Source organism: Rhinoraja longicauda, chromosome 15, assembly GCF_053455715.1.
Source record: "Rhinoraja longicauda isolate Sanriku21f chromosome 15, sRhiLon1.1, whole genome shotgun sequence".
Classification (NCBI taxonomy): Eukaryota; Metazoa; Chordata; class Chondrichthyes; order Rajiformes; family Arhynchobatidae; genus Rhinoraja; species Rhinoraja longicauda.
In genome coordinates, this window is record NC_135967.1 from 12,313,038 (window position 1) to 12,340,189 (window position 27,152).

Here is a 27,152-nt window from a genome sequence, read left to right on the forward strand (position 1 = left end):
ATGGCTGATCTACTTCGAGCCTCAACTCCTCTTCTGTGCCAGTTCCCCACAGCCCTCAGTTTGGAAATGCATGTTGGAAAGGTGACCAACAGCTTGCTAAAAGAAACACTCAGCATTAAACAAGCTCTCCCTCCCACTGAGTCTACATTGACTACAAAGCACCTGCTCTCGTTTACCCCGCACTAATCCCCATTCTTTTACTCTCCCCGTGTTCCCATCAAATGGGCGGCACAGTGGCGCAGCGAAAGAGTTGTTGTCTATCAGCTTCAGAGGCCTGGGTTCGATCCTGACTACGGGTGCTGTCTGTATGGAGTTTGCACGTTCTCCAAAGACCAAGTGGGTTTTTTCTCTGTTTCCACGCCCATCCCAAAGATGTGTGGGTTTGTACGTAAATTTGCTTCTGTAATTTGCCCCTAGTGTGTTGGGGAATGTGGGATAACATAGAACTAATATACAGGTGATCGATGGTCAGCATGGACTCAATGGGCCGATGGACCTGTTTCCACGCTGTGTCTCTAAAACTAAAACTTCCCCAGATTCTACAACTCACCTACACAAGAGGTAAATTATGGAGGCCAATTAACCTACCAACAGTTCTTTGTTGCTACATTAAAATGTTCTCTCTCTCTCTCTCTCTCCAGCATCTCTGGAGAAAAAGGGTGGGTGATATTTCGGGTTGGGACCCTTATTCAGACTGGGGCGGAACCCTTTCTCCAGTCTGAACAAGGGTCCCGACCCGAAACGTCCCCTATCCTTTTTCTCCAGAGATGCAGCCTGACCCGTTGAGTTACTCCAGCACTTTGTTTCTGTGTTCATGTCTAATCTATGTGATATTGTTGAAATTTTTTCTGTTGCAAAGATATTGGGAAATCTCACATTGTTCACAGGTAAGAGCCTAGAATATTAATCTCAAAACCGAGCTCTATCAACTTGCAAAAGGACGTTTAATTTGTGAAATAGAAATAATGTACCTGAACATTCTTCATTGCATTCTTCCGTCTCCGGTATCTGTCTTGTATCTGGTAGCCCTGTGGCCATGATATAGTCTCTGAGGTAGGATAGGTGGGAGAAGAACATAAGAATATTAAGCCATTTCACATAACTACAGAACTACAAAACTACAGTACAAAGAACAGTGCAGTGTGCAACATCATGAGAGGAGTAGATCGAGTAAATGCACAGAGCCTTTTGCCCAGAGTAGGGGAACCGAGAACTAGAGGACATAGTTTAGTTTAGTTTAGGGAACAGGTCCTTCGGCTCACCGAGTCCGCACCGACCAACGATCACACTGTACCCTAGCACGAACCAACACACTAGGGAGAATTTACAATCTTTACTGAAGCCAATTAACCTATAAACTTGTACATCTTTGGAGTATGGGAGGAAACCGGAGCACCCAGGGAAAACCCACGTAGTCACAAGAATAACATACAAACTCCATACTGACAGGCCCCATAGTCCAGATCAAACCCAGGTCTCTGGCGCTGTAAGGCAGCTACTCTACCTCTGCGCCACCTTTAGGCTTGAGGTGACGGGGGAAAGATTTAATACAAAACCTGTGGAGGCAACTTTTGTACACAAAGGGTGGTGGGTGTATGGAACAAGCTACCAGAGGAGATAGTTGAGGCAGGCATTATCGCAATGTTTAAGAAACATTTAGACAGGTACATGGATAGGACAAATTTAGAGTGATACTGGCCAAACGCAGGCAGGTGGGATTAGTATAGAAGATGGGGCATGTTGATCGGCGTGGGCAAGTTGGACTGAAGGAGCTATTTCCACGTTGTATGATTCTATGCAGCACAAGAACAGGCCCTTCGGCACACAATGTCCATGCTGAACATGATGCCAAGTTTAACTAATCTCCTCTGCCTGAACATGATTCATATCCTATCTTTTACAGAGGCTAATTAACTTACAAAACCACACATCTTGGGACATGGGAGTAACTGGAGCACTGGGAGGAAACCCATGCGGTCACTGGGAGAACATGCAAGCTCCACAGAGACAGTACCCGAGGTCAGAATCGAACCCGGGTCTCTGGTAGAAAATCTGGGTCTCAAGGACTAACGTTGATCAACTACCAGAGACCCAGTTTTGATCCTGACCTTGGTGCTTCCTGTGTGGAGTTTGCATGTTCTTCTTGTGACTTTGTGGGTTTCCCCCTGGGTGTATAGTTCATCAAATTCTGCCCCAAATTATATATATTATATAAAAATGTTAAGCTTACTGCCTTCAAGACATGTTTTTGCTATGTGTAAACAATGACTGAGTCCACGCTGACCGTCGTTCACCCGTTCACACTAGTTCTATGTTCCCCCACTTTCTCATCCACTCCTTACGCGCAAGGGGCAATTTACAACAGCCACTTAACCTACAAACCTGCACGTCTTTGGGATGTGGGAGGAAACCGGAGCACCCGGAGGAAACCCAAGCAGTCACAGGAAGAACGTACAAACTCCAAACAGACAGCACCGGTAGTCAGGGTTGAACCTGGGTCTTTGGCGCTGTGAGGCAGCAGCTCTACCACTGTGCTGCCCTGTTTAAATTTCATATGCAACCAAAGCTTGAAAATGTGGGGGGGGAAATGGAGTACCAAATGGAATTCACCTGGCAGATATTTCAATCTCTATTGACTTTCATATGAAGAAAGACTGGATAGACTAGGCTTATACTCGCTGGAATTTAGAAGACTGAGGGGGGATCTTATTGAAGGGGTTGGAGAGGCTAGATGTGGGAAGATTGTTCCCGATGTTGGGGAAGTCCAGAACCAGAGGTCACAGCTTAAGGATAAGGGGGAAGTCTTTTAGGACCGAGATGAGAAAACATTTCTTCACACAGAGAGTGGTGAGTCTGTGGAATTCTCTGCCACAGAAGGTAGTTGAGGCCAGTTCATTGGCTATATTTAAGAGGGAGTTAGATGTGGCCCTTGTGGCTAAAGGGATCAGGGGCTATGGAGAGAAGGCAGGTACGGGTTACTGAGCTGGATGATCAGCCATGGTCATATTGAATGGCGGTGCAGGCTCGAAGGGCCGAATGGCCTACTCCTGCACCTATTTTCTATGTTTCTATGTTTCTATTACAGACAGAACAATCTTTATAATATTCCCCAGTTGTTAGCGACTGTTCTGTGTCCCATGACTTCCAAGTGCAAAGAAAAAAACATTTATTGCCACAAGTTAATGAATTTTAAATATAAACAGCTGATCTCACCATAAAGTATTTTATTAAAATACTTTGGTGTGTGGCTGGTGTTAATCTAATTTACTCTCCTCCCCCTCACTGTGTCTCTTCCTCTTCCAGAACATAACTGACTTACTGAAATGGGAACTTGGGTTGTACTGAAAGCAGACAATCCATGCAGACTGCCCAAGTATCCATCTTGTTCCAGATCTATTTTTTCCCCAATACTTTAAGAGATTAATTTCCTTCTTTAACAGTCCCTACAAAGTCTAGTGAAGGGTGACTGACTGACTGATTGAAATATATAGAGGTCCACCACTGATTTTCTGGCAACTGGTGATCTGGTACCTCCTTTAATCCAGACAAAATCACGAGAGCGTGCTTGAAATCACCCCCCCCCAGGAAGTCCCCCCGAAAATGTGGTGAGGTGGGCGATCTCGCACTCATCGAGACCCTTCTTCAGACTGATTGTAGAGGGTAGGTGGGTGGGAGGGAAAGAAAGCAGGATAAAGCCTAGTGAGGAGAGTTATTTGATATGCAGATGGACTGATAGATCCCTCCTACAATTGGAATCTATCTTGCACTAAACATTACTCCCTTTATCCTGTAACTGTGCACTGTGGACAGCTTGATTGTGATCATGTATAGTCTTTTCTTGTATAGTCAGAGAGTTGTGAATCTGTGGAATTCTCTGCCTCAGAGGGCAGTGGAGGCCAATTCTCTGAATACATTCAAGAGAGAGCTAGATAGAGCTTTTAAGGATAGCGGAGTCAGGGGGTATGGGGAGAAAGCAGGAACGGGGTACTGATTGAGAATGATCAGCCATGATCACATTGAATGGCGGTGCTGGCTCGAAGGGCCGAATGGCCTACTCCTGCACCTATTGTCTATTGTCTATTCTTTGACTTGATAGCACACAAATCAATGCTCTTCAGTGTAGCCTGGTATACATGACAATAAACTAAACACACAAACACAAATTATATATAAATGACACATAAATATCTAAAAAAAATAAGACTGAGCAAAAGCGCAAAGCATTACTCTGAAAATATAACTGGGTAGAAAATAATGAACCAGGGTCTGCATCAAGAACAATGCTCATGAAACTGGGAATGTGGTTATGGCTTTACCTTTGATTGCAGGAAGGGACCTGGTCAGGTTGTGGACAATGTCTCAGCTAGAGGTGCATTTGGGCTGCTGCAGCCGCCCTTTTCAGCTGGTGATCCATTGCCTCTGGAGATTCCAAATGATTTGTGTCCGCAGGGATACGGTGTGTAAACCTCCAGGGATGGAGGCCAGATGGTGATCCAACATGGTCCTCATAATGACCTCAGCCTGATATACCCTCCCAATGTGGGATATCAAGCTGTGTGAACACCGGGTTTGTAACGCCAAATGTGGCCATGTGTGGTTCTCGAGAGACACACACACATGCATGTATGCACACGCACACAGTCACACACACGGGACCAGGTCCCTTCCTGCAATATACACACACATAGATACACACATAGATATACACACAGACACACACACAGAAACACACACACAGACACAGAAACACATACATGTACATAAGTGCAGGAGTCGGCCATTTGGTCCTTCAAGCCAGCACCGCCATTTAATATGATCATGGCTGATCATCTAACATCAGTACCCCGTTCCTGCTTTTTCCCCATATCCCTTGATTCCTTTAGCCCTAAGAGCTAAATCTAAATCTCTCTTGAAAACATCCCGTGAATTGGCCTCCACTGCCTTCTCTGTGGCAGAGAATTCCACAGATTCACAACTCTCTGGGTGAAGACACACACCTCATCTCAGTCCTAAATGGCCTACCCCATATTCTTAAACTGTGACCTCTGGTTCTGGACTCCCCCAACACCAGGAACATTTTTCCTGCATCTAGCCTGTTCAATCCTTCAAGAATTTTATATGTTTCTATAAGATCCCCTCTCATCCTTCCAAATTCCAGTGAATACAAGCCCAGTCGACCCATTCTTTCATCATATGTCAGTTCCACCATCCCGGGAATTAACCTGGTGAACCTACGCTGCACTCCCTCAATATCAATAATGTCCTTCCTCAAATTAGGAGACCAAAATTGCACACAATACTCCAGGTGCAGTCTCACCAGGGCCCTGTATAACTGCAGTAGGACCTCTTTGCTCCTATAGTCAAATCCTCTCACAATGAAGGCCAACATGCCATTAACTTTCTTCACTGCCTGCTGCACCTGCATGCTTGCTTTCAATGACTGATGTACAAGCACACCCAGGTCTCGTTGCACCTTCTCTTTTCCTAATCTGACACCATTCAGATAATAATCTGCCTTCCTGTTCTTGCCACAGAAATGGTTAACCTCACATTTATCCACATTATACTGCATCTGCCATGCATTTGCCCACTCACCCAACCTATCCAAGTCACCCTGCAGCCTCATAGCATCCTCATCGCAGCTCACACTGCCACCCAGCTTTGTGTCATCCTCAAACATGGAGATATCACGTTTAATTCCCTCGTCTAAATCTTTGATATGTGTTATAAATAACTGGGGTCCCAGCACCGGGTCTTGCGGCACCCCACTAGTCACTGCCTGCCATTCTGAAAAGGACCCGTTAATTCCTACTCTTTGCTTCCTGTCAGCCAACCAGTTCTCTATCACTGTCAATACCCTACCCCCAATACCATGTGCTCTAATTTTGCACACTAATCTCTTGTGTGGGACCTTGTCAAAGGCTTTTTGAAAGTCCAGATACACCCACATACATATAGACACACACACACACCCCACACACACACACACACACATATATAGACACACACACATATATAGACACACACACACATACCACACACACACATGCATACACACCACACATACAAACACACATATATAGACACACACACACACACACATATAGACACACACACATACCACACACTCACACACATACCACACACACACACACACCACACACACATATATAGACACACACACACACACACATATAGACACACACACAAGCAAGCGATGAAGAGACCACTTCTGCCTGCCTGCCTGAACCTTGTTGTTTTGCTGATGCAAGGGGCTTCCCTGCAACTCTGCTCTGCAGACGGGCACATCCCCACGACCCTGCTCTGGATGCAAGGAGGCTTGGTACAGCGGCCACAGCATGGGGCACTACCACTGGCCACTGAGGGGGTGAGTTCTGTGCAATAATCTCTCAAACATTTTAACCTCCATCTCACAAACTTTGATGGAGTGTTTAAAAATGAAACATTTACTGTGTTAACATAATATGGTAGGCAAATAACATGCTCAGCCTTTTGAAAGATGACAGACGGATATCCTGTGTTGTATAATTTGCGAATTTTATGAACACAGCATATTTTTAAAAATCCTTCAAGATTTATTGCTGAGACGTTCTCTGGGTGCAATCAATACAGCTTGAGGAAGCCTGCTTGATGCTTTAGTTATGATTATATTGAAAGGGGCAAAGTGTAATAGAGATGTGCAGGGCAGTTCTGTTTACGCAAATGATGTTGGGTGCATGGAATACATTGCCAGAGGTGGTGGTGGAGGCAAATATGATCGGGACATTTAAGAGTCTTTAAGATAGGCACATGAATATGCAGGGAATGGACTGATATGGATCATGTGCAGGCAGATAAGAACTGGTCTTAGTATCATGATCGGCACAGACATTGTGGGCCAAATGGCCTGTTTCTGTGCCGTACTGTTTAGTTTCTATATGTTCTATTCCCTCCACGGATGCTGCATGACCCGCTGAGTTACTCCAGTATTTTGTGCTTCACTCAGGATTCCAGCAACTGTGTCTCCCCTTCATTGTTAACTTGAGCTCCAACAATCTGTCGGAAATTTGATACCATCGGGTGAATCGTAGAACAAAATGAGAGGCAAAATATCTTCTGGGAAGGAAAAGATAAGACATAAAGCACTGGAGTAACTCAGCAGAACTTCCCCAGGCAGCATCTCTGGAGAAAAAGGATGGGTGACTTCGGGCTCCAACCCGAAACGTCACCCATCCTTTTACCCCAAAGATGCTGCCTGATCTGCTGAGTTACTTCAGCACTTTATCTGTCTTCGTTATAAACCAGCATCCACCATCCTACACTTTCCGGGAAGGAAACCTGCCCACAAAAAGACAAATTTGTCTTCAACATTTAAGAGTCTTTTAGATAGGCATGTGGAGATGCAGGGAATGCAGGGATATGGATCGCGTGCAGGAGATTAGTTTAACTTGGCATGATGTTTGGCACAGACATTGTGGGCCAAAGGGTCGGTTCCTGTACAGAACAGTTCTGTGTTCGATGTAGGACTGTTTGCAAAATGATAATATTTAGTCTTCTGAAACTTCCTTTGGAATCCAGATACCTTTAGACTTCTGAAGCCCCTTGATTTACTATGTATTATTGTTCATAACATAGGCTCTGTTATTCTGTGGAGAATTTTCCTCTGTGATTAATTAGCCTTGAGTTACTTCCCTCTGCCAGGGAATTGTGGCAAGATAATATTCATTTTGCTATTAATCATGTGCAAAGTTATCACCAATCAGAATTGTGGTTCTGTTTGCTCTCTGGACTGTGAGTCTGTTGTTCCTGTTATGATTCATGAGATTGTTTCTTTTAGGTTTTATGGACATATCGTTTTTCACCGTGATAATTGCTTTTCTTTATTTCTTTGCTTTTTCTCTCCTTCCTGGCCTCACCCCTTCCTCCAACTCAGTGCCAAATCTAAATTTTAGAGATTTAGTTTTAGAGATACAGTGAGGAAACAGGACCTTCGGCCCACCGAGTTCGCGCCGACCAGTGATCCCCACGCACGAGCACTATTCTATACACTAGGGGCAATTTACAATTTTTATGGAAGCCACTTAAAATACAAACCTGTACGTCTTTGGAATGTGGGATGAAACCGGTGCACCTGGAGAAAACCCATGAGGTCATGGGGAGAATGTACAAACTCCATACAGACGGCACCTGTAGTCAAGATCGAACCCGGGTCTCTGGCGCTGTAAGGCAGTAACTCCAAAGACGTACAGGTATGTAGGTTAATTGGCTGGGTAAATGTAAAAATTGTCCCTAGTGGGTGTAGGATAGTGTTAATGTACGGGGATCGCTGGGCGGCATGGACTTGGTGGGCCGAAAAGGCCTGTTTCCGGCTGTATATATATATGATATGATATGATATGATATGATAACTCGGTACACACTAGGGGCAATTTACAGGGGGCTGATTAACCTACACACTCGCATTAATTTGGGATATAGTCGAGTTGCTGCCTTACAGCGCCAGTGACTCGAGTTGGATCCAGATTATAGTGCTGTCTGTACGAAGTTGCTATGTTCTCCCTGAGACCGCATGGGTTTTCTCTGGGTGCTCGTTTCCTCCCACATTCCATAGACATGCAGGTTTGTAGATTAATTGGCTTAGGTAAAAACTGTAAATTGTTCCTGGTGTAAGTTAGTGTTAGTGTACAGGGTGATTGCTGATCGGCATGGACTTGGTGGCCCAAGGGCCTGTTTCCATTCTGTATCTTAGTTTAGTCTAGTTTAGAAATACAGAGCCGAAACAGGCCCTTGGACCCACCAGGTCCATTCTGGCCAGCGATCCCCATACACTAGCACTATCCTACACACTAGGGACAATTTTCAACCAAAGCCAATTAACCTACAAACCTGTACGTCTTTGAAACGTGGGAGGAAACCGGAGCACCCAGGGATAACCCATGCAATCATGGGGAGAACGTACAACTAAACTAAACTAAACTAGACGTCATTGCTTGACATAACACATACACTAAACCATTGGGGAAAGTAACCTTGCATTTGTGGAACTCTTTTCACAAACTGTATGCACCTCCAATTGCTTCAGATGCAGTGGATAAGCCTCTGAAGGATAGTTTCCCCATGAAGAAATGATATCAGCTACTGCAAAGTAAATGACCAGCTGCTTGGCTTTATGCTTGCCCAGGGTATCAGCCTCTATTCAGATACTGCGATGTCTTCGATGTTTTATGTCTATTGGAATATGAAGGTTCACCTTCCCTTAATGTTTCCTCTGAAAGATTTCTATTTCAATAGTGCGGCCTCTCCTGCTCAGGGCCAGAGGCGGGAACATGTGGTGGAGGGGGGAGAGGATATGCCCAAATATGCATTGGCCCAAATAATAACCCGAGATATAGAGATAATACACACGTATGTTCTTGGGGATAATTGGATTAATGTATAGGAAAAAAACCAGCAGATGCTGGTTTAAATCGAAGGTAGACACAAAATGCTGGTGTAACTCAGCGGGTCAGCCCGCCAGAAGGAATGGGTGACGTTTCGGGTCGAGACCCTTCTTCAATGTATGATGAACGCTTGACAGCTCAGGGCCTGTACTCGCTGGAATTTAGAAGGATGGGGGGGATCTCCTTAAAAATTACCATTTAACCTCTCACCCCCCCCACACAATGCCACATTTCTTCCTAACCAGCCTTGGGGGTTAAAGTTCTTGGTTATAACAGACAATCGGCAATAACGGACACCATCCTCCCAGCCACCGTAGACCGTTATGGCGAAGATTTACTGCACTAAAAATTAATTCAATCGGTCAAGTACATGAGGACAGGTTTAGAGGGATATGGGTCTAACACAGGCAAGTTGGACGAGTGTAGATGGGACCTGTTGGTCGGTGTGGGCAAGCTGGGCCAAAGGGCCTGTTTCTACGCTGTATAACTCTATGACTCAAAGGCTCTTGAACACTTGAATCTAAATCCTTTTTACCAATTGCTAAAGCTCTAGGCTCCTGTATTCTCTTCGTCGATGTCTTCATATTCCTCTGTATCCACATTTCCTCCTTTAAGCACTTTAAAAACTGACAAAAGGACACACAGTGCAGGAGTAACTCAGTGGGTCAAGCAGCATCTCTGAAGAATATGGATAGGTGACGTTTCAGGTCGGCACCCTTCTTCAAACTCAGCATCTATATGTACCTTGGCGTCGTACTCGGTAATGTTTGCAACTACAGTAAACACACTCGCAATAATGAACCTCTATGTGGTGGATTTTGGTTAGAGCCGAGACTCCCATTGCACTCCCCCCCCCCCCCCTCACACCCTACACACATCCGGCAGTTACCCAACGAGCTGGCACCAGGTGGCGGGAGCTTCCAGTCACGGTAGAGGAGAGAGCGAGCAGCATGAAGGTGGTGTGAGTATCGGGCCTGTCCCTGGCGCACTGCGTGAGGGGCAAGGGGCTTTGTGCCTCCCTGGCCAGTAGGTTCATGCATGTTTAAACCCCCCCCCACCAACGCCACGTTTCTACCTTCCCAGGACTGCGTTAAACTGTAGCCCCCTCACACTGTTATAGCGGCCAATCGGCAATAATTGACACCAACCCCACCCCCCCTCCGCTCCCCATGGTCTGTCATTGCGAAGGTTCACTGTATCCTTAAACCAAGCACCCTTGCCACTCTTGTAGCCCCCCCCTGGAGTGATATCCCTCCCCTTTGTTTGAGGGGTGTCCCCACCGGACTCTGCCCCCCAATGTCCAGCTGCGGAAGGACCCTAGACTGCGGTCCTCCCCCACAGAGTCTTGCTGTTGGCTGCTCTGAGCTTCAGCGAGTTCCTCAGCGACTGCACGTACTCCTGCAGTCTGGAGCGGGCCAGTCGGCAACATTCCCTGACAGACATCTCACTCTGCTGGGAGGCCAACAAGTTTCAGGCAGACCAAAGAGAGTCTTTCGCCGTTAATGACCTTCCAGCAGCACTTGATGTCCATCTCTGAATGCATCCCTGAGAACAGCCCGTAAATCAGAGAGTCCTTTATTACGAAGCTGCATTAATAACTCCTTAGGTAACTGCACTGCAGTGGTCTGTGAAGATTCTCCAACATTAGAAAGCCCATAAAATGCAAGCTGTCGTTATGTGGCATTTCACAGCTGCTTCCAACAAATTCTGTCAAAGTACAGTTAAATATGCAAACCAAAGACCATATTCTGGAGGAAATCTCATTTTGTAATGATGGTAATGAGGGAACGAGACATTTGAATGTTGTGGCTGTTCGCTGTTTTATAATTTGTATAGATGAACCACTTTACACTTCTAAATGTAGCTATTGTTGCATACACGGAGTATCAATGATCCAAGTATCATTGCACCATTTCCAATTATGAAAAATATTACATGCAACAGGATTCCCGAGGTTGTATGGTGATAGATACGTACATATGTTTGTTTGCAATATGTAGCTTCACTAATTTAGTTGTTTTCTTAATGTAGATTGATCGTTCTACTCAAAGCATCAGAGAGGAAAGCTTCTGATACACTATCTAATTATAGACACAAGGAACTGCAGATGCTGGAATCTGTGCAAAAACCCCACAAAGTGCTGGAGTAACTCAGCAGGGCAGGCAGCACATGGAGTCTGGAGAACATGGATAGACAATAGACATTGGATGCATTCGGCCCTTCGAGCCAGCACCGCCATTCAATGTGATCATGGCTGATCATAGGTGGCGTTTCGTGTCAGGGCCTAATGATGGCAGCCACAGAGAGTTGTGGTGAATTCAATCCATTGCGCGTAGACGACCTCCATATTGGGCGCACTATCTCAAGGCTCTTGAGGGACAGGTTCAAATTGGTGTGTGGCCACAAGGGGGGAGGGGGGGGGGAGGGGGGGAGGGGTTCCCATGCACCAGTTGGAACTTGTAACCAATGGTCCCTCATTCAACTCCTTGGAAAAGTTCCCAGGCACGCAGGTTGACTCTCAACGTTAAGATGTTTAGAGATGCAAGGAACTGCAGATGTTGGTTTACAAAGAAAGACACAAAAGTGCTGGAGTAACTCGGCGGGTCAGGCAGCATCTCTGGAAATCATGGACAAGCGAGGTTTTGGCTTGGGTCCCTTCTACAGACTGATTGTAGTGGGGGGGGGAGAGAAAGCTGGAAGAGAGGTAGGGGAGGAACAAAGCTTGGCAAGAGATAAGTGGAGAAAGGAACTTCAGATGCTGGTTTACACCGAAGATACACACAAAGTGTTGGAGTAACTCAACTGGTCAGGTAGCATCTCGGGAGAAAAATAATGGGTGATTTTTGAGTCAGGTCTGAAGAAGGGTCCTGACCTGAAACATCACCCGTCCATTTTCTCCAGAGTTGCTGCCTTACCCGCTGTGTTACTCCAGCACTTTGTGTCTACCTAAGAGATAGGAGGAAGCAGGTGAGGAGGGTTTGGACAAAGATGGTTGGACAAAAGCCAGAGATGAAAAGGCAAAAAGTATTGAAATAAGATAAGGAGAGAAGAGGCATGAAATGTGAAGCCAGAGGGATAGCAATAGTTGGAAGGGGGTGAGGAGGAGGGAAAGGTGGAGGCTGGGTAGTGGGAGAAACAGGTGCACACATCCATCCACCTATCACCGGCCAGGCATTGTCCCTCACCCACCTCTCTTGCAGCTTTCTCCTTAGACAATAGACAATAGACAATAGGTGCAGGAGGAGGCCATTCAGCCCTTCGAGCCAGCACCACCATTCAATGTGATCATGGCTGATCATTCTCAATCAGTACCCCGCTCCTGCCTTCTCCCCATACCCCCTGACTCCGCTATCCTTAAGAGCTCTATCTAGCTCTCTCTTGAATGCATTCAGAGAATTGGCCTCCACTGCCTTCTGAGGCAGAGAATTCCACAGATTTACAACTCTCTGACTGAAAAACTTTTTCCTCATCTCCGTTCTAAATGGCCTACCCCTTATTCTTAAACTGTGGCCCCTGGTTCTGGACTCCCCCAACATTGGGAACATGTTTCCTGCCTCTAACGTGTCCAACCCCTTAATAATCTTATATGTTTCGATAAGATCCCCTCACATCCTATGTATACAAGCTCCAGTTTTTTAACATATGACAGTCCCGCCATTCCGGGAATTAACTTAGTACTATCAGCCTCTGGAAGGGTTCTGACCAAAAAACATCATCTATCCATATTCTCCAGATATGCTGCCTGACCCGCTGAGTTACTCCAGCACTTTTTGTGTCTTTTATAATGTTAAGATACGAGCTGCTTTGCAGAAGGAAATGTTTTAAAATGTGTTTTACTGGTGCATCAGCTGGTCACTCGGGCACAAGAGTGTTATATAATGGGCCTGTGATCTATGAGGCAGATGGTAATGCACAGCAACTGACCAACAAGCTCCCAGCAGTCCACCAAACCTAAATACTGTAAACCTGAAAGCGAAATAGCCTGATTAACTGACCAGCAAACAAGTGCATTGCCAATTTTTAGAGATTCAGCAGCCAAATGTGTTAAATAGATGTAACAATTACTCCACGGTGCCAATGCAATGGGATGATGTCTGCAGTCTAATGATATTTAGTTTAGTTTAGAGATACTGCAGGGAAACAGACCCTTCCACCCACCAAGTCCATGGCAACCACTGATCACCTGTTCGCAGCAGTTCAATGCTAACCCACTTTCTCATCTACCCCCTATACACCAGGGGCAATTTACAGAGGGCCAATTAACCCGCAAACCCACACGTCTTTGGGCTATAGTTGAGCTGCTGCCTTACAGCGCCAGAGACCTGGGTTCCATCCTACTATGGGGTTGACTGTTAGGAGTTTGTATGTTCGCTCCGTGACCGCGTGGGTTTTCTCTGAGTGCTCCGTTCTCCTCCCACATTCCAAAGACGTACAGGTTTGTAGGTTAATTGGCTTCAGTAAAGATTGTAAATTATCCCAGTACAGGATAGTGCTAGTGTACTGGATGATCACTGGTCGGCGTGGACTCAGTGGGCCGAAGGGCCTTTTTCCGCGCTTTATCTCTAAAGTCTACAAAGTCAGCAAGCAAGTGGATACCTACCTCATTGCAGATCTTGCACTTTTTTATTACCTGCATTTTCTCTGTGGAGCCCATCCCTCTCTCTCCCCTCTTCTCTCCTTTCCATCGGGCAAAAGATATGTGTGAAAACACACACCTCCAGATTCAGGGACAGTTTCTTTCCAGCTGATATTAGGCAACTAAGCCATCCTAACCAACAACCAGAGAGCAGTTCAGAGCAACTATCTACCTCATTGGAGACCCTTGGACTATCTTTGATTGGACATTACTGGACTTAATCCTGTTTAAATGTTATTCCCTTTCGTTTCTGCTAAACATTATTCATGTTATTCCCTTTATCATGTATCTGTACACTGTGGATGACTCGATCGTAAACATGTATTGTCTTTCTGCTGATCGGTGACCACACAACAAAAAGCTTTTCATGGTACTAACTAACTAGTATACAAAATACACAAGGAACTGCAGATGTACTGTAGATGCATGACAAAAAAATAAGACTCAGCAGGTCAGGCAGCATCTCTGGAGAACATGAATAGGTGACGATTCGGGCCGGGCCCCTTCTTCAGCCTAATTTGGGTGGGTGGGGTGGGGGGAGGGAAAAAGCTGGCCAATTATAGTTGGGTACAGGTGAGGGGAGGGGGGAGGGGTCTTTATAGGTCGATGGTTGGATAAAGGCCAGAGATTAAACAATAAATGTGTGAGTTAAGGATAGAAGAGGTTCAAATTGTGAATCCAGAAGAAGGAATATAGGTGGAAGGGTAGGGGGAAGGAGAAGGAGAGAGATTGGTGTGAGCCCAGCTGGGGCACAGGGAAGTTTTAAAATTTTAATCCAAAGTTTATTTCAAGTGAAGAATATGTAATGTAATTAGTGTGTAGATAGGAACTGCAGATGCTGTTACATACTGCTGATAGACACAAAGTGCTGGAATAACTCAGCGGGTCAGGCAGCATTTCTGGAGAAAAAGGATAGGTGACATTTCAGGTCTGAAGAAGAAACTTCATCCATCGGTTTTTTCCTGAGAAGCTGCCTGACCCGCTGTGTCACTCCAGCACTTTGTGTCTATCTTCATACAATATAATGACTTGTTTTATTGATCCACTTGCAGGATAATCATGCCATCATTTATTTTCCATCTTGAATTTCCTTAGAACTGATGCAGCAGCCAAGTTTCGAGAGTGGTGATGTGGAAACACATACAGGTCAGATTGGGGAGGAAGGCAAACTTTTCTGCAGGAAGGTCAAAACAAAGAACTGCAGTTGCTGGTTTATACCAAAGGTAGACGACAAAGTGCTGGAGTAACTCATCTGATCAGGCAGAGTCTCTGGAGGAAAAGGATGGGTGACGCTTTGGGTCGGGACCTTTGTTTGGACTGAAGGTAGTTGAGGGGAGGGGGGAAGGAGGTAAAGAGCTGGAGGCAAGAGAAGGACCAATCTGGGCCAGCCATAAATGACCTCAGATAGGTGGACTCTGGTAGGTCCATTGTATCCTGGGGAAGGTGTGACCTCGAGAGAAACAACGTGGAGAAATTTGGAACCGGTTAAATGACTAGTGAGGAGGAAGGGGGCGAGGAGGGAGAGGGGAGGGGAGTATAAGGTAAAGTTATTTAAAATGAAAGAATTCAATGTTCATATCGCTGGGCTGTCTCTTGTTTCTGCATTCTATTCCTCCACTGTGAAATCTCCTCAAAGTATGTGTTAGAGTCATAGAGTGATGCAGTGTGGAAACAGGCCCTTCGGCCCAACTTGCCCACACCGGCCAACATGTCCCAGCTACAATAGTCCCACCTGCCTGCGCTTGGTCCATATCCCTCCAAACCTGTCCTATCAATGTACCTGTCTAACTATTTCTTAAAAGTTGGGATAGTCCCAGCCTCAACTACCTCCTCTGGCAGCTTGTTCCATGCACCCACCACCCTTTGTGTGAAAATGTTACCCCTCAGATTCCTATTAAATCTTTTCCCCTTCACCTTGAACCTGTCCACTGTTCCTCGATTTCTCTACTCTGGGCAAGAGACTCTGTGCATCTACCTGATCTATTCCTCTCATGATTTTATACACACTTCTTCAAAGTTTTCCTCTCTCCAATGTATGTTCTGTAAGACCTTCCCCTCAACTCCATCAATCTGAAGAAGGGTCCTGAACTAAAACATCATCTGTCCATTCAATGATGTTGCCTGACTTGCTGAGTTCCTCCAGCAATTTGTCTTTTGCTCAAGATTCCAACATCTGCAGTCTCTTGTGTGTCTCTTTTCTTCCACTAATTTTATTGTAATCTCTGTAATCTTGTAATCAGTTTCATTCCAAATATATTTAATTAGTTAGATTTAAATTCCTCAGTTACTACAGTGGGATGAACTTTAGTCTCTGGTTAAATGGTGCCTATCTTTAGCTAATGACATAATCCACTATTCTGCAACCGAGCAGAATTAATGTAGATTGACACAAAATGTGAGAGTATTTCAGCGGGTTCAGTTCAGTTCAGTTAGTTTATTGTTACGTGTACCGAGGTACAGTGAAAAGCTTTTTGTTGCGTGTTAACCAGTTAGCAGAAAGACAATACATGATTACAATCGATTCAAATTACAGTGTGTAGATAAATGATAATAGAATAATGTTTAGTGCAATGTAAAGCCAGCAAGTACGATCATGGATAGTCCGAAAGTCATCTTTGGCAGCATCTCTGGAGAAGCGGTCACGGTGGCGCAGTGGCGCAGAGTTGCTGCCTTACAGCGAATGCGGCGCTGGAGACCCGGGTTCAATCCTGACTACGGATGCTGTCTGTACGGAGTTTGTACGTTCTCCCCGTGACCTGCGTGGGTTTTCTCTGAGATCTTCGGTTTCCTCCCACACTCCAAAGACGTACAGGTTTGTAGGTTAATTGGCTTGGTAAATGTAAAAATTGTCCCTAGTGGGTGTAGGATGGTGTTAATGTGCGGGAACCCGGTGGGCCGAAGGGCCTGTTTCCGCGCTGTATCTCTAAACTAAACCAAACTAAAAAAAAAAGGAATAGGCAATGTTTCAGATTGGAACCCTTCTTCAGATCTGACCCAAAATGTCTGCTTTTTCTTTTCCCCAGATGTGCAGCCTGACCTGCTGAGTTACTCCAGCATTTTGTGTCTTTCTTCGATATAAACCATCATCTGCAGTTCCTTCCCACAGAATTAATATAGTATTGATTACCATGTAGAACAAAACTGAGTTATAATCAATAAAGTCAGGACAAATCAAATACAGATAATCATCTACATTCCAAGTGGATCTATCACTCCATGTTAATCTAAACCATAGCAAGATGATTGAAAAGGTGAGTTAAACCTATATAGACTAAGACGTTGTTTGATCACAGGTTTAGCCAAGCAGAGCAAATCCATTTAGAGGCAATATTTAAAGTCGTTAAACCACATGGATTAGTTCCCAGTAATAGTTTCTGAGCACAAATGTTGGCGAGATGCTGACATCACAGTATTGCATCCCACAGCAACTCTCTCGGCATACCATCTCTTAATGAAACAATAATAATAATGTGTGCAAATGGATGTGTGCAGTGTGTACATTTGAGGAGAATGATGTTTTGATTTAATCTGTCACTGATGTGAGAGTGGGGCGGTATAAGGACATAGTTGCACAGTGGCACAGTGGTAGAGTTGCAGAGAACAGGTTCAATCCTGACTACGGTTGCTGCCTGTATGGACTTTATATATTCTTCCTGTGACCGCATGGGTTTTATCCGGGTGCTCCGGCTTCTACCCACGCACCAAAGTCATGCAGGGTTGTAGGTTAATTGGCTTCTGTAAACTGTCCCTATAAAGGTCCAAAATAGATTGCCCAGAACAAATGTATCTTCTTCATAATAAGTGTAGAATTAGTTCTGGCAAACAAGATCTTCAGCCTGAAATAGACACAAAAAGCTGGAATAACTCAGCGGGACAGGCAGCATCGCTGGAGAGAAGGAATGGGTGACGTTTTGGGTCGAGACCCTTCTTCTCGACCTGAAATGTCACCCATTCCTTCTCTCCAGAGATGCTGCCTGTCCCGCTGTGTTACTCCAGCTTTTTGTGTCTATCTTCGGTTTAAACCAGCATCTGCAGTTCGTTCTTACACAAGATCTTTAGCCTGTCCGTTCCATTGAATATATTGTTTCTGTGATATATTGTTGAATCTCATTTGTGGTCATAAATTCTTGAAATGTTTTCAGTTAAAGTGGTTTGAAAGGGACAGCAATTTTCAGATGGGGGGGATAGATAGAGATTTGATGGTAAATAGATAGAGATTTGATGGTAAATTCAGTGATGCTATTATTGTATCACCACACGCCTTGTGCTTAATTTACTTCATAGATTCTGTAGAGAACTCTTTCATTGTAAGTCCTCAGACCACTCAGTTTAATTAAACTCCTCTTACGAAAACGATGATGGTAGATCAAACACTAATGCGCTTGTTCAAATCTTAGAAATGTTTAATATCAATGAAAGATGGGGCCTAAAATATTTTTTAACGCAATCATTTGCACAGAGTTAAAACTAAGGGCTATATGAGGAAATTAGCCCAATTATGTGGGAAAAATAGTACCAAGGTTGGTATAACTGCACCATAATTCTCAATGTCTCCATAAGACTTGCGAAGAATTTGGTTCGGGCACACTAGGTGTCTTGCATGCATTTCTGGTTGCCCCATTACAGGAGGAATGCGGTGGCTTCGGGGAGGGTGCAGAAAAGGTTTATCAAAGTGCTGCCTGAAATAGGGAGTATAAGCTACAAGGAGAGATTGGACAAACTTGCATTGTTTTCTCAACAACACTGGAGGTTGAGTTCTTTTCAGCCAAAGGCTGTACTTTTGAAGTTTTGTGTAGGAAGGAACTGCAGATGCTGGTTTAAACCGAAGATAGACGCAGAAAGCTGGAGTAAATCAGCGGGACAGGCAGTATCTCTGGAGAGAAGGAATGGGTGACGTTTCGGGTCGAGACCCTTCTTCAGACTAGTTAGGGAAGAGGGAAACGAGAGATATAGACGACGATGTAGAGAGATAAAGAACAATGAATGAAAGATATGCAAATCTTTCATTCATTGTTCGTTATCACTCTGCATCATCATCTATATCTCTCATTCCCCTTATCCCTAACTAGTCTGAAGAAGAGTCTCTACGCAAAATGTCACCCATTCCTTCTCTCCAGAGATGCTGGCTGTCCCGCTGAGTTACTCCAGCTCTTTGAAAGTTTTGTTTAATATAGGGAATGCCACTGGCGATTTGCCCAGGATAATCTTTCTCAAACATCAGTGTGATAAAGATTAGATAATCTGATGTTAGGCGATTCCGGCCTTCAGGGAAATTCTTGTTCAAATTACAGGGTTTTCCATCAGCCTAGCTAGGGTGGCCAAACCAAGGCCTTGTTTCAATAGCTCGTCCAATTATAGTAGTGTACAATAGTATAGTTCATAAATAGATGTAATCTGCACGGTAGCGCAGCGGTAGAGTTGCTGCTTTACAGCGAATGCAGCGCCGGAGACTCAGGTTCGATCCTGACTACGGGTGATGCACTGTAAGGAGTTTGTACGTTCTCCCCGTGACCTGCGTGGGTTTTCTCCGAGATCTTCGGTTTCCTCCCACACTCCAAAGACGTACAGGTATGTAGGTTAATTGGCTGGGTAAATGTAAAAATTGTCCCTAGTGGGTGTAGGATAGTGTTAATGTACGGGGATCGCTGGGCGGCACGGACTTGGAGGGCCGAAAAGGCCTGTTTCCGGCTGTATATATATGATATGATATGATATGAACAGAATTAGGCCATTCGGCTCATCCAGTCTACTCCGCTGTTTATTCATGGCTGATCTATCTTTTCCTCTCAACCCCATTCTCCTGCCACCTTCCCATAACCTTTGTGTTGTAATCCAGCTGATTGCAGCTGGAAACTGTCCCCAAATCTGAAAATACATACCTCCAGATTCATGGACAGTTTTTTGCCAGCTATTATAAAACATCTGAACCATCCTATCACCAACTAGTGAGCGGTCCTGAACTACCATCTACCTCGTTGGAGACCCTCAGACTTTCATTAATTAGATTGATTAGTAGGACTAGATGTTACAATCCCTAAGGTTTGCACTACAATTGACTGGTGTTGTTCTTGGGGGTGACCACTAGATGATGTTGCTACCATTCCAACACATCTTCAGTTGTGTACCTCAACGTCACTGGGTGTTTCGGCCTTTTATCACAAGATGCCCTCAGTCGAGGCAGGCCCACCGAAGGGTGATCAGACCTGGGTGTGTGTCTTATGGTTAGCCTCTAGATGGTCACGTGGCAGCCCAGACAGTATATTTTCTTTTCAGCCACAGCCAGTGACTGCTCCGTTCGGCGGCATTTGCTAGTTCTTTGATTGCCCTCCTTTGGGCCTGCCCTCTGACTCCAACTTCCCTCAGGAGCCTTGCAGTGGAACTGGCTACAAAGCCCCTGCACCCCACCTCCACTGGACGCACTCTTACACTCCAACCTCGCTCCTCTGCCTCTACTGCAAGGTTGGAATATCTCAGCCTTTTCCTTTCAAATGCCTCGTCCACAGCCTCCTCCCAGGGCACCGTCAGCTCAATGATGTAAACACGCCGACAGGAGTTGGACCAGAGGACGAGGTCTGGTCGCAGGTTGGTAGCTGCGATTTCAACTGGGAAGGAAAGCCTCTGGCCTAGGTCAACCCGCATTTCCCAGTCTCTGGCTGCGCTCAGTGGGCATGAGTTGAGAGGCGAGGTGGTAGTCTTCTGTTTCTCTCCTTCCCGGATGAAAGATTGGATTTGCGAGAATGTTAACTGGGCATTGATAGGCATGGCATTGGTGGTAACTCTCTTGCACTCGAGTGCAGCTGCCAAACACCTCAGCACCTGGTTGTGTCACCAGGTGTATCTGCCTTGTGTTAGGCTGGTCTTACAACCGACCAGGATGTGCTGGAGGTTTGCTGGAACTGCACACAGGGGGCAGGCTAGATCCTCTCCCAGCCAAAGATTTAAGTTTATGGGAGAGGGAAGGACGTCATATGTGGCTCTGATAATAAAGCTCAACATACTTGACTCCATGTTCCACAGCTCACTCCATGTGATCTTCCTCCTCTCAATGCTATCCCACCTCATCCAGCGGCCTTGCTTGGCTTGAGATATGGCTTTGGCACACCTGGCTGCTTCTTCTTGGTGGCGCACCTCCTCCACCACCAGGTGCCGACGTTCAGCTGGAGTAGCCTTTTGCCAGGTAGGTTTCATTACTCCCAGGCCAAAGCCCCCTCGGCCTTGTTGGACATGGCCCACTATGTTCCGGTGTCGGAGGGCAGATTTTGCGTCCTGTACCACTGCTACTGGAGTCCATTTCTTCCCTGTTGCTAGGGTTGGAGCGACACCTCTAACTATTGGGTCCCGGGATTCTGTTAGTGTCATGTCCAGCCTTGCTTTGGCGCATTTGAATTCCTCCACCAGGCTTGAGACTGGCAGTGAGAGGGCTCCATTCCCATAGAATCTGGACTTTAACTTACACTAAACGTTATTCCTTTTATCCTCTATCTGTGCATTGTGGACGCATCATCTGTAGCCTTTCCGCTGACTGGATAGCATGCAACAAAAAAGCTTTTCACTGTACGATGCATGTGACGATAAACTAAACTATTGAGAAGTAATTCAACTTTGATGTAGGATTGGGGTAAAAGGGTGGTTGATGCTCATCATAGACCAGCACAGTGGTGGAGTTGGCAGTGGTTACCTTGAGGAGAATTCACAGTGGAATTCGCAGTCTGAAGAAGGGTCTCGACCCAAAACATCACCCATTCCTTCTGTCCAGAGATGTTGCCTGACCCGCTGAGTTACTCCAGCATTTTGTGTCTACCTACAGTAGTAGAGTTGCTGCCTTACAGCGCCAGAGTCACAGGTTCAATCCTGACTAAGGGCGCTGTCTGTATGGAGTTTGTACACGGTCCCCGCAACTTGCGTGGGCTTTCTCCAGGATCTCTGGTTTCCGCCCGCACTCCAAACAGGTACAGATTTGTAGGCTGATTGGCTTAGCAAAATTGTAGATTGTCCCTAGTGTGTAGGATAGTGTTCGTGTGTGCAGAGCTCGCTGGGCGGCGCGGACTCGGTGGGCTGAAGGGCCTGTTTCCGCACTGTATCTCTAAACTAAACTAAACTATAGACTCGGTGGGCCTGTTTCCACGCTGGAATTCTCTACGACTCTAGCTCTAACAGTGCAATATTTCCTCAGTTCAGTGTCAACTGAAATTATGTGCTGAGGAATAACTTGAACCCATAGCCATTACCTCAAAGAAGAAAAAAGACAGACAGCTCTCCAGAGATACTGTCTGACACACTGAGTCACTCCAGCACTTTGTGTCCCTGTTTGTAAACGAGCATCTACAGTTCCTTGCGTCTACACGTAACTGCTCCACTGCAAAATCTCGTCTAGGTCTTGAAGACGTTCTGCTCCTCTCTCCGACAAGAGTTCTGTGGGATCTTCTCTCGCTGCTCCCCCTCTTGTTATTCCAGCTGCTTCTCCAGAGATGCTGCCTGATCCACTGAGTTACTCCAACACTTTGTGTCTTGTTTGTAAACCATCACCTGCAGCTCCTTGCCCAGAGGGAAAGGTTGCTGAGCCCACAGGAGCGGCTGTATGATTAAGTATGAACAAGTATGATTCAGAAACAGGTGGTAACGAATAGGGAAAGACCACACTTTCAATTCTGTAGGTTGCAATTAAGGATCTAAATTATCACTGACTTCATATTGCTATTCACGTCCGAATTCCATAGTAGTTCCGAACAGTAAGTTATGTTCAATTAATAAATACGCTTTGCGCAAGACTTTATGCGGAAAAATAAAGTTTTAAATTTCCCACTTGACTCAAAAGAGTTTCCAAAATACACATAAATATTGGGTGTTGGCAAAACCGTACCTGCTGCTATGCATGGAGACTCCCTAATAGAAAATAATCAATCTACCACAGGCAAAAATGTTGAGCCTCGACATATGGTAGCTTACAACACTCTTACAAAACAGCAAATGCTGGAAACACTTAGCACATCAGGCAGCATCCGTGGAAAGAGAAACAGAAAAATCCAGGCTTGTGTGTATAAAGATTCAAATCCATCCATCGCCTGCACAACGTATATAGAGTTCCACTTGCAAAAATCTAACGTTGCCCTGTTCAGACTCTCCCTGACTTAGGTTAGGGTTACGCTCCATGGACAGATTTCTACAGATGCACCATAGAAAACAGACTGCCGCATTTCATTCACAGCTTGGTTTGTGAACAGTTCTGCCCATGATCGCAAGACATTATAGAGAGTTGTGGATGCAGCCCAGTCCACCACACAGATGAGATTCCCCACCATTGACTCCATCTGCACCACGCGGCCTTGGGAAATTAGCCTACATAACCAAAGATATTTCCCACCCTGGTCATTCCTTCTTCTCCCCGGTCCCATTAGGCTAAAGATACAGAAGCGCGCACCTCCAGACTGAAGAACAGCTTCTTCCCCTCTGTTATTAGGCCACAGAATGGTCCTTCCATCAGCTAGGGTATTGTCCAATTCACCTCTACTTCATAATAAACATTGGACTTTATCTATGGAACTGATGCACTCCAAAGCTGAGAACTCCACACCAGCACTCAGTATCTTCTCTTTTGCTCTATCTATTTTATTTTGAGTTTGACTTGATTGTATTTATGTATGGTATTATCTGATGTTTTTGGATAGCATGCAAATCAAAGCTTTTCACTGTACCTCAATACACGTGACAATAATTGACCTAAAATATCAATATATATTCATGGACTATTTATAACATGCAGAACTATCCAGAAATTGGCAGCCTGAAGGTTGGAGCTAAGTTTCAGTTTAGTTTTGTTTAGAGTTTAATTTAGAGATACAGCATGGAAAGAGTCTCTTTGGGCCATCGAGTCCGTGCCGACCAGCGATCACCCCGTACACTCATACTATTCTACACACTGGGGACGATTTATAATTTTTACTGATGCCAATTAACCTACAAACATGCACGTCTTTGGAGTGTGGGAGGAAACCGGAGCACCCGGAGAAAACCCACATGGTCGCCCCACCAGAGAACAGGCGGCACAGTGGCGCAGTGGTAGAGTTGCTGACTTACAACGCCAGAGACCCGGGTTTGATTCTGACTATGGGGAGGCATAGTCAGAATCAAACCCGGGTCTCTGGCGCTGTAAGTCAGCAACTCCACCACTGCACCACTGTGCCGCCTGTCTGTTGATGCTAGGAGGTATATGAAGCAGGTACTATAACAACACTTAGAAGACATTTGGACAGGTACATGGAAAGGAAAGGTTTAGAGGGATGTGGGACAAATTGATTCCTGGGATGGCAGGACTTTCATATGAAGAAAGACTGGATAGACTCGGCTTGTACTCGCTGGAATTTGAGGGGGGATCTTATAGAAACTTACAAAATTCTTAAGGGGTTGGACAGGCTAGATGCGGGAAGATTGTTCCCGTTGTTGGGGAAGTGCAGAACAAGGATAAGGATAAGGGGGAAGTCTTTTAGGATCGAGATGAGAAAGTTTTCTTTCGCACAGAGTGGTGAATCTGTGGAATTCTCTGCCACAGAAGGTAGTTGAGGCCAGTTCATTGGCTATATTTAAGAGGGAGTTAGATGTGGCCCTTGTGGCTAAAGGGATCAGGGGGTATGGAGAGAAGGCAGGTACGGGATACTGAGTTGGATGATCAGCCATGATCATATTGAATGGCGGTGCAGGCTCGAAGGGCCGAATGGCCTACTCCTGCACCAATTTTCTATGTTTCTATGTCTAAATGCAGGCTGATGGGACTATTGAAGATGGGGCATCTTGGTCGGCATGGGCAAGTTGTTCCGAAGGCCCTTTTTCCAGACAGTATGATTCTACGGCTCTATTACTTGGTCTTAAACACTATTGGTGTGAGTGGTCAAACGTGGATTTCTCTTCGAAAGGGCCGACAGATGGAGATGGAAGAGAATGATGGCGAATAATACAGACATGGAGCATGGAACAGTACAGTCTGAAGAAGGGTCCTGATCCCTCACCCTTCCATGTTCTCCTGAGATGCTGCCTGACCTGCTGAATTACTCTGTCACCTTTGTGTCTTCTTTTGTAAACCAGCATCTGCAGTTCCTTGTATTCATAGAACAGTACAGCACAGGAACAGGCCATTCGGCCCACAATGTCTCTGCCAAACATGATGTCAAGTCCAACTCTTATCTGTAAGCACATAATCCATATCCCTCTCTGCCGTGCAGGTTCATGTGCTAATCCAAAAGTCTCTTAAATGCCTTTGAATGGACTGTACATTACGGCCCCAATACAGGAAGGCAATAGTCCCTTCCATTAACTTCATCTACATTTCACACTGCCTCGGTAAGGCCACCAGCATAATCACTCCCTCTTCTCCTCTCTCCCACCAGGCAAGAGGTACAGAATTGTGAATACACATACCTCCAAATTTAGAGACAGGTTCATCCCAGCTGTTATCAGGCAAGTGAATCATCCACTCGTCAACTAGAGAGCAGTCCTGACCTTCCATCTACCTCATTGGAGACATTCAAACTATCTTTATTCGGACATTACTGGATGTTATCTTGCTCTTATACCCTTGATCCTTTATCTGTACACTGTGGACAGCTCAATTGTAATCATGTATAATCTTTTTGCTGACTGGATAGGACACAACATAAAAGCTTTTTACTGTACCTCGGTACGCGTGACAATAATAAACTAAATTAAATTAATATTGGACAGGATTGCAATCAATGGGTTTGATAGGCCTTTGAACAGTGTATCTCTATGACTACGAGTCTAGGATGCATGAAGCAGAACAGTAGACAAGTTTGAATTTATAGAGAGTGGATAAATTAAGTCAGCCTGTGTGTATCTGAAGAAGGGTCTTGACCCAAAACATCACCCATTCCTTCTCTCCAGAGAAGCTGCCTGCCTCGCTGAGTTCCTCCAGCATTTTGTGTCTATCTTTTCTGCGTATCTTTGCTGAGTGCTTCGTTCCACCAATTGCCTGCCAACTGACAGACAAACTCCAGGCTGCCGTGACAGACGGGTGTTTGCCCTGTTCTTAAACATGTCCAATCAGCTACAACGTTGTCAGACATACCAGGACTCACAGCTTGTGCTTACTCAGCTTGCTCAGATCCATCAGCCTTTTGAAGTTCCCCGGCAGAATCAAATAAATAAAAGTTAATCTAAATGAAACAACTCGGGAACATAATGCGCGACTGTGTTCAAATTTTGCGTGCTAGTTTAAACTGACAATGCTTGGCTTGAAGGTGTCAAAATAATCTGGTACCAGAATTAGGGGTGAGCGATATATTTACAGGAACACCGAAGAAGGGTCCTGACCCGAGACATTCCCATTCTGACCATGCCATCCACAGATGCTGAACGGCCAGATGATGTTTCAAGTCAGGACAATTCAACAGACTGATTGTCATAGGGGAGAAAGGGTGGGAGAGAGCAGGGTCATTTTTACAGCATTATGGGCCCCCGGGCAAAGCAGTGTACTGGGGCCCCTACCGTTACTCTCCCCCACCCCCCTTTCCCTACCAGCCCCCCCCTGTCGTGTCGGCGAAAAGCACTTACCGAAAAGCACTTAGCGATGGACTTAGGGTGCTACATTGTTGCGAAAATCACTTACAGATCGCTGTGAGAAGCACTTAGTGACCGAAAATGTTGCGAAAAAAGCACTTATTGAACCTACATTTTTAAAGTAGTATTTATTTATTGCAAGTCACTTAACATACACAGATCAGCATGGGGCCCCTATGCTCGTGGGCCCCCGGGCAAGTGCCCATCAGGCCCATGCATTAAGACGGCCCTGGGAGAGAGTGCTGGGGTGTTGTCTCATTATCTGCCAGTTACACCCCACCCCACCCCACCCCACCCCCACTCATTCACCCTACTCCTTTCCAGATCCTGCAACTTAGTGCTGCACTCTTTACCTGCTGGTCCTGCAAGAAGATCTATTATCATCCATAACAATCGCTCTGCGCTTTTAAATCTTTTTTTCTACCTGTAAATCTAGCACCATTTCGAAATGTTTTAATGATATTGCATTGGACTTCGAGCTGGTGAGTTGCAATGCTGGGAACTACATT

At 45.4% G+C, this 27,152-nt stretch overlaps 1 protein-coding gene across 2 annotated transcripts in view; it reads right to left on the reverse strand.

The window, feature by feature from the left end:
* LOC144600527 (uncharacterized) overlaps positions 1-27,152 on the reverse strand; it is a 70,296-nt gene that overhangs the window by 32,478 nt on the left and 10,666 nt on the right. For both annotated transcript variants that reach the window (XM_078412199.1, XM_078412198.1), the window contains exon 2: positions 972-1,048. In XM_078412199.1, the coding sequence (XP_078268325.1) occupies positions 972-1,048 (77 nt within the window). The remainder of the gene's footprint in view (positions 1-971; positions 1,049-27,152) is intronic.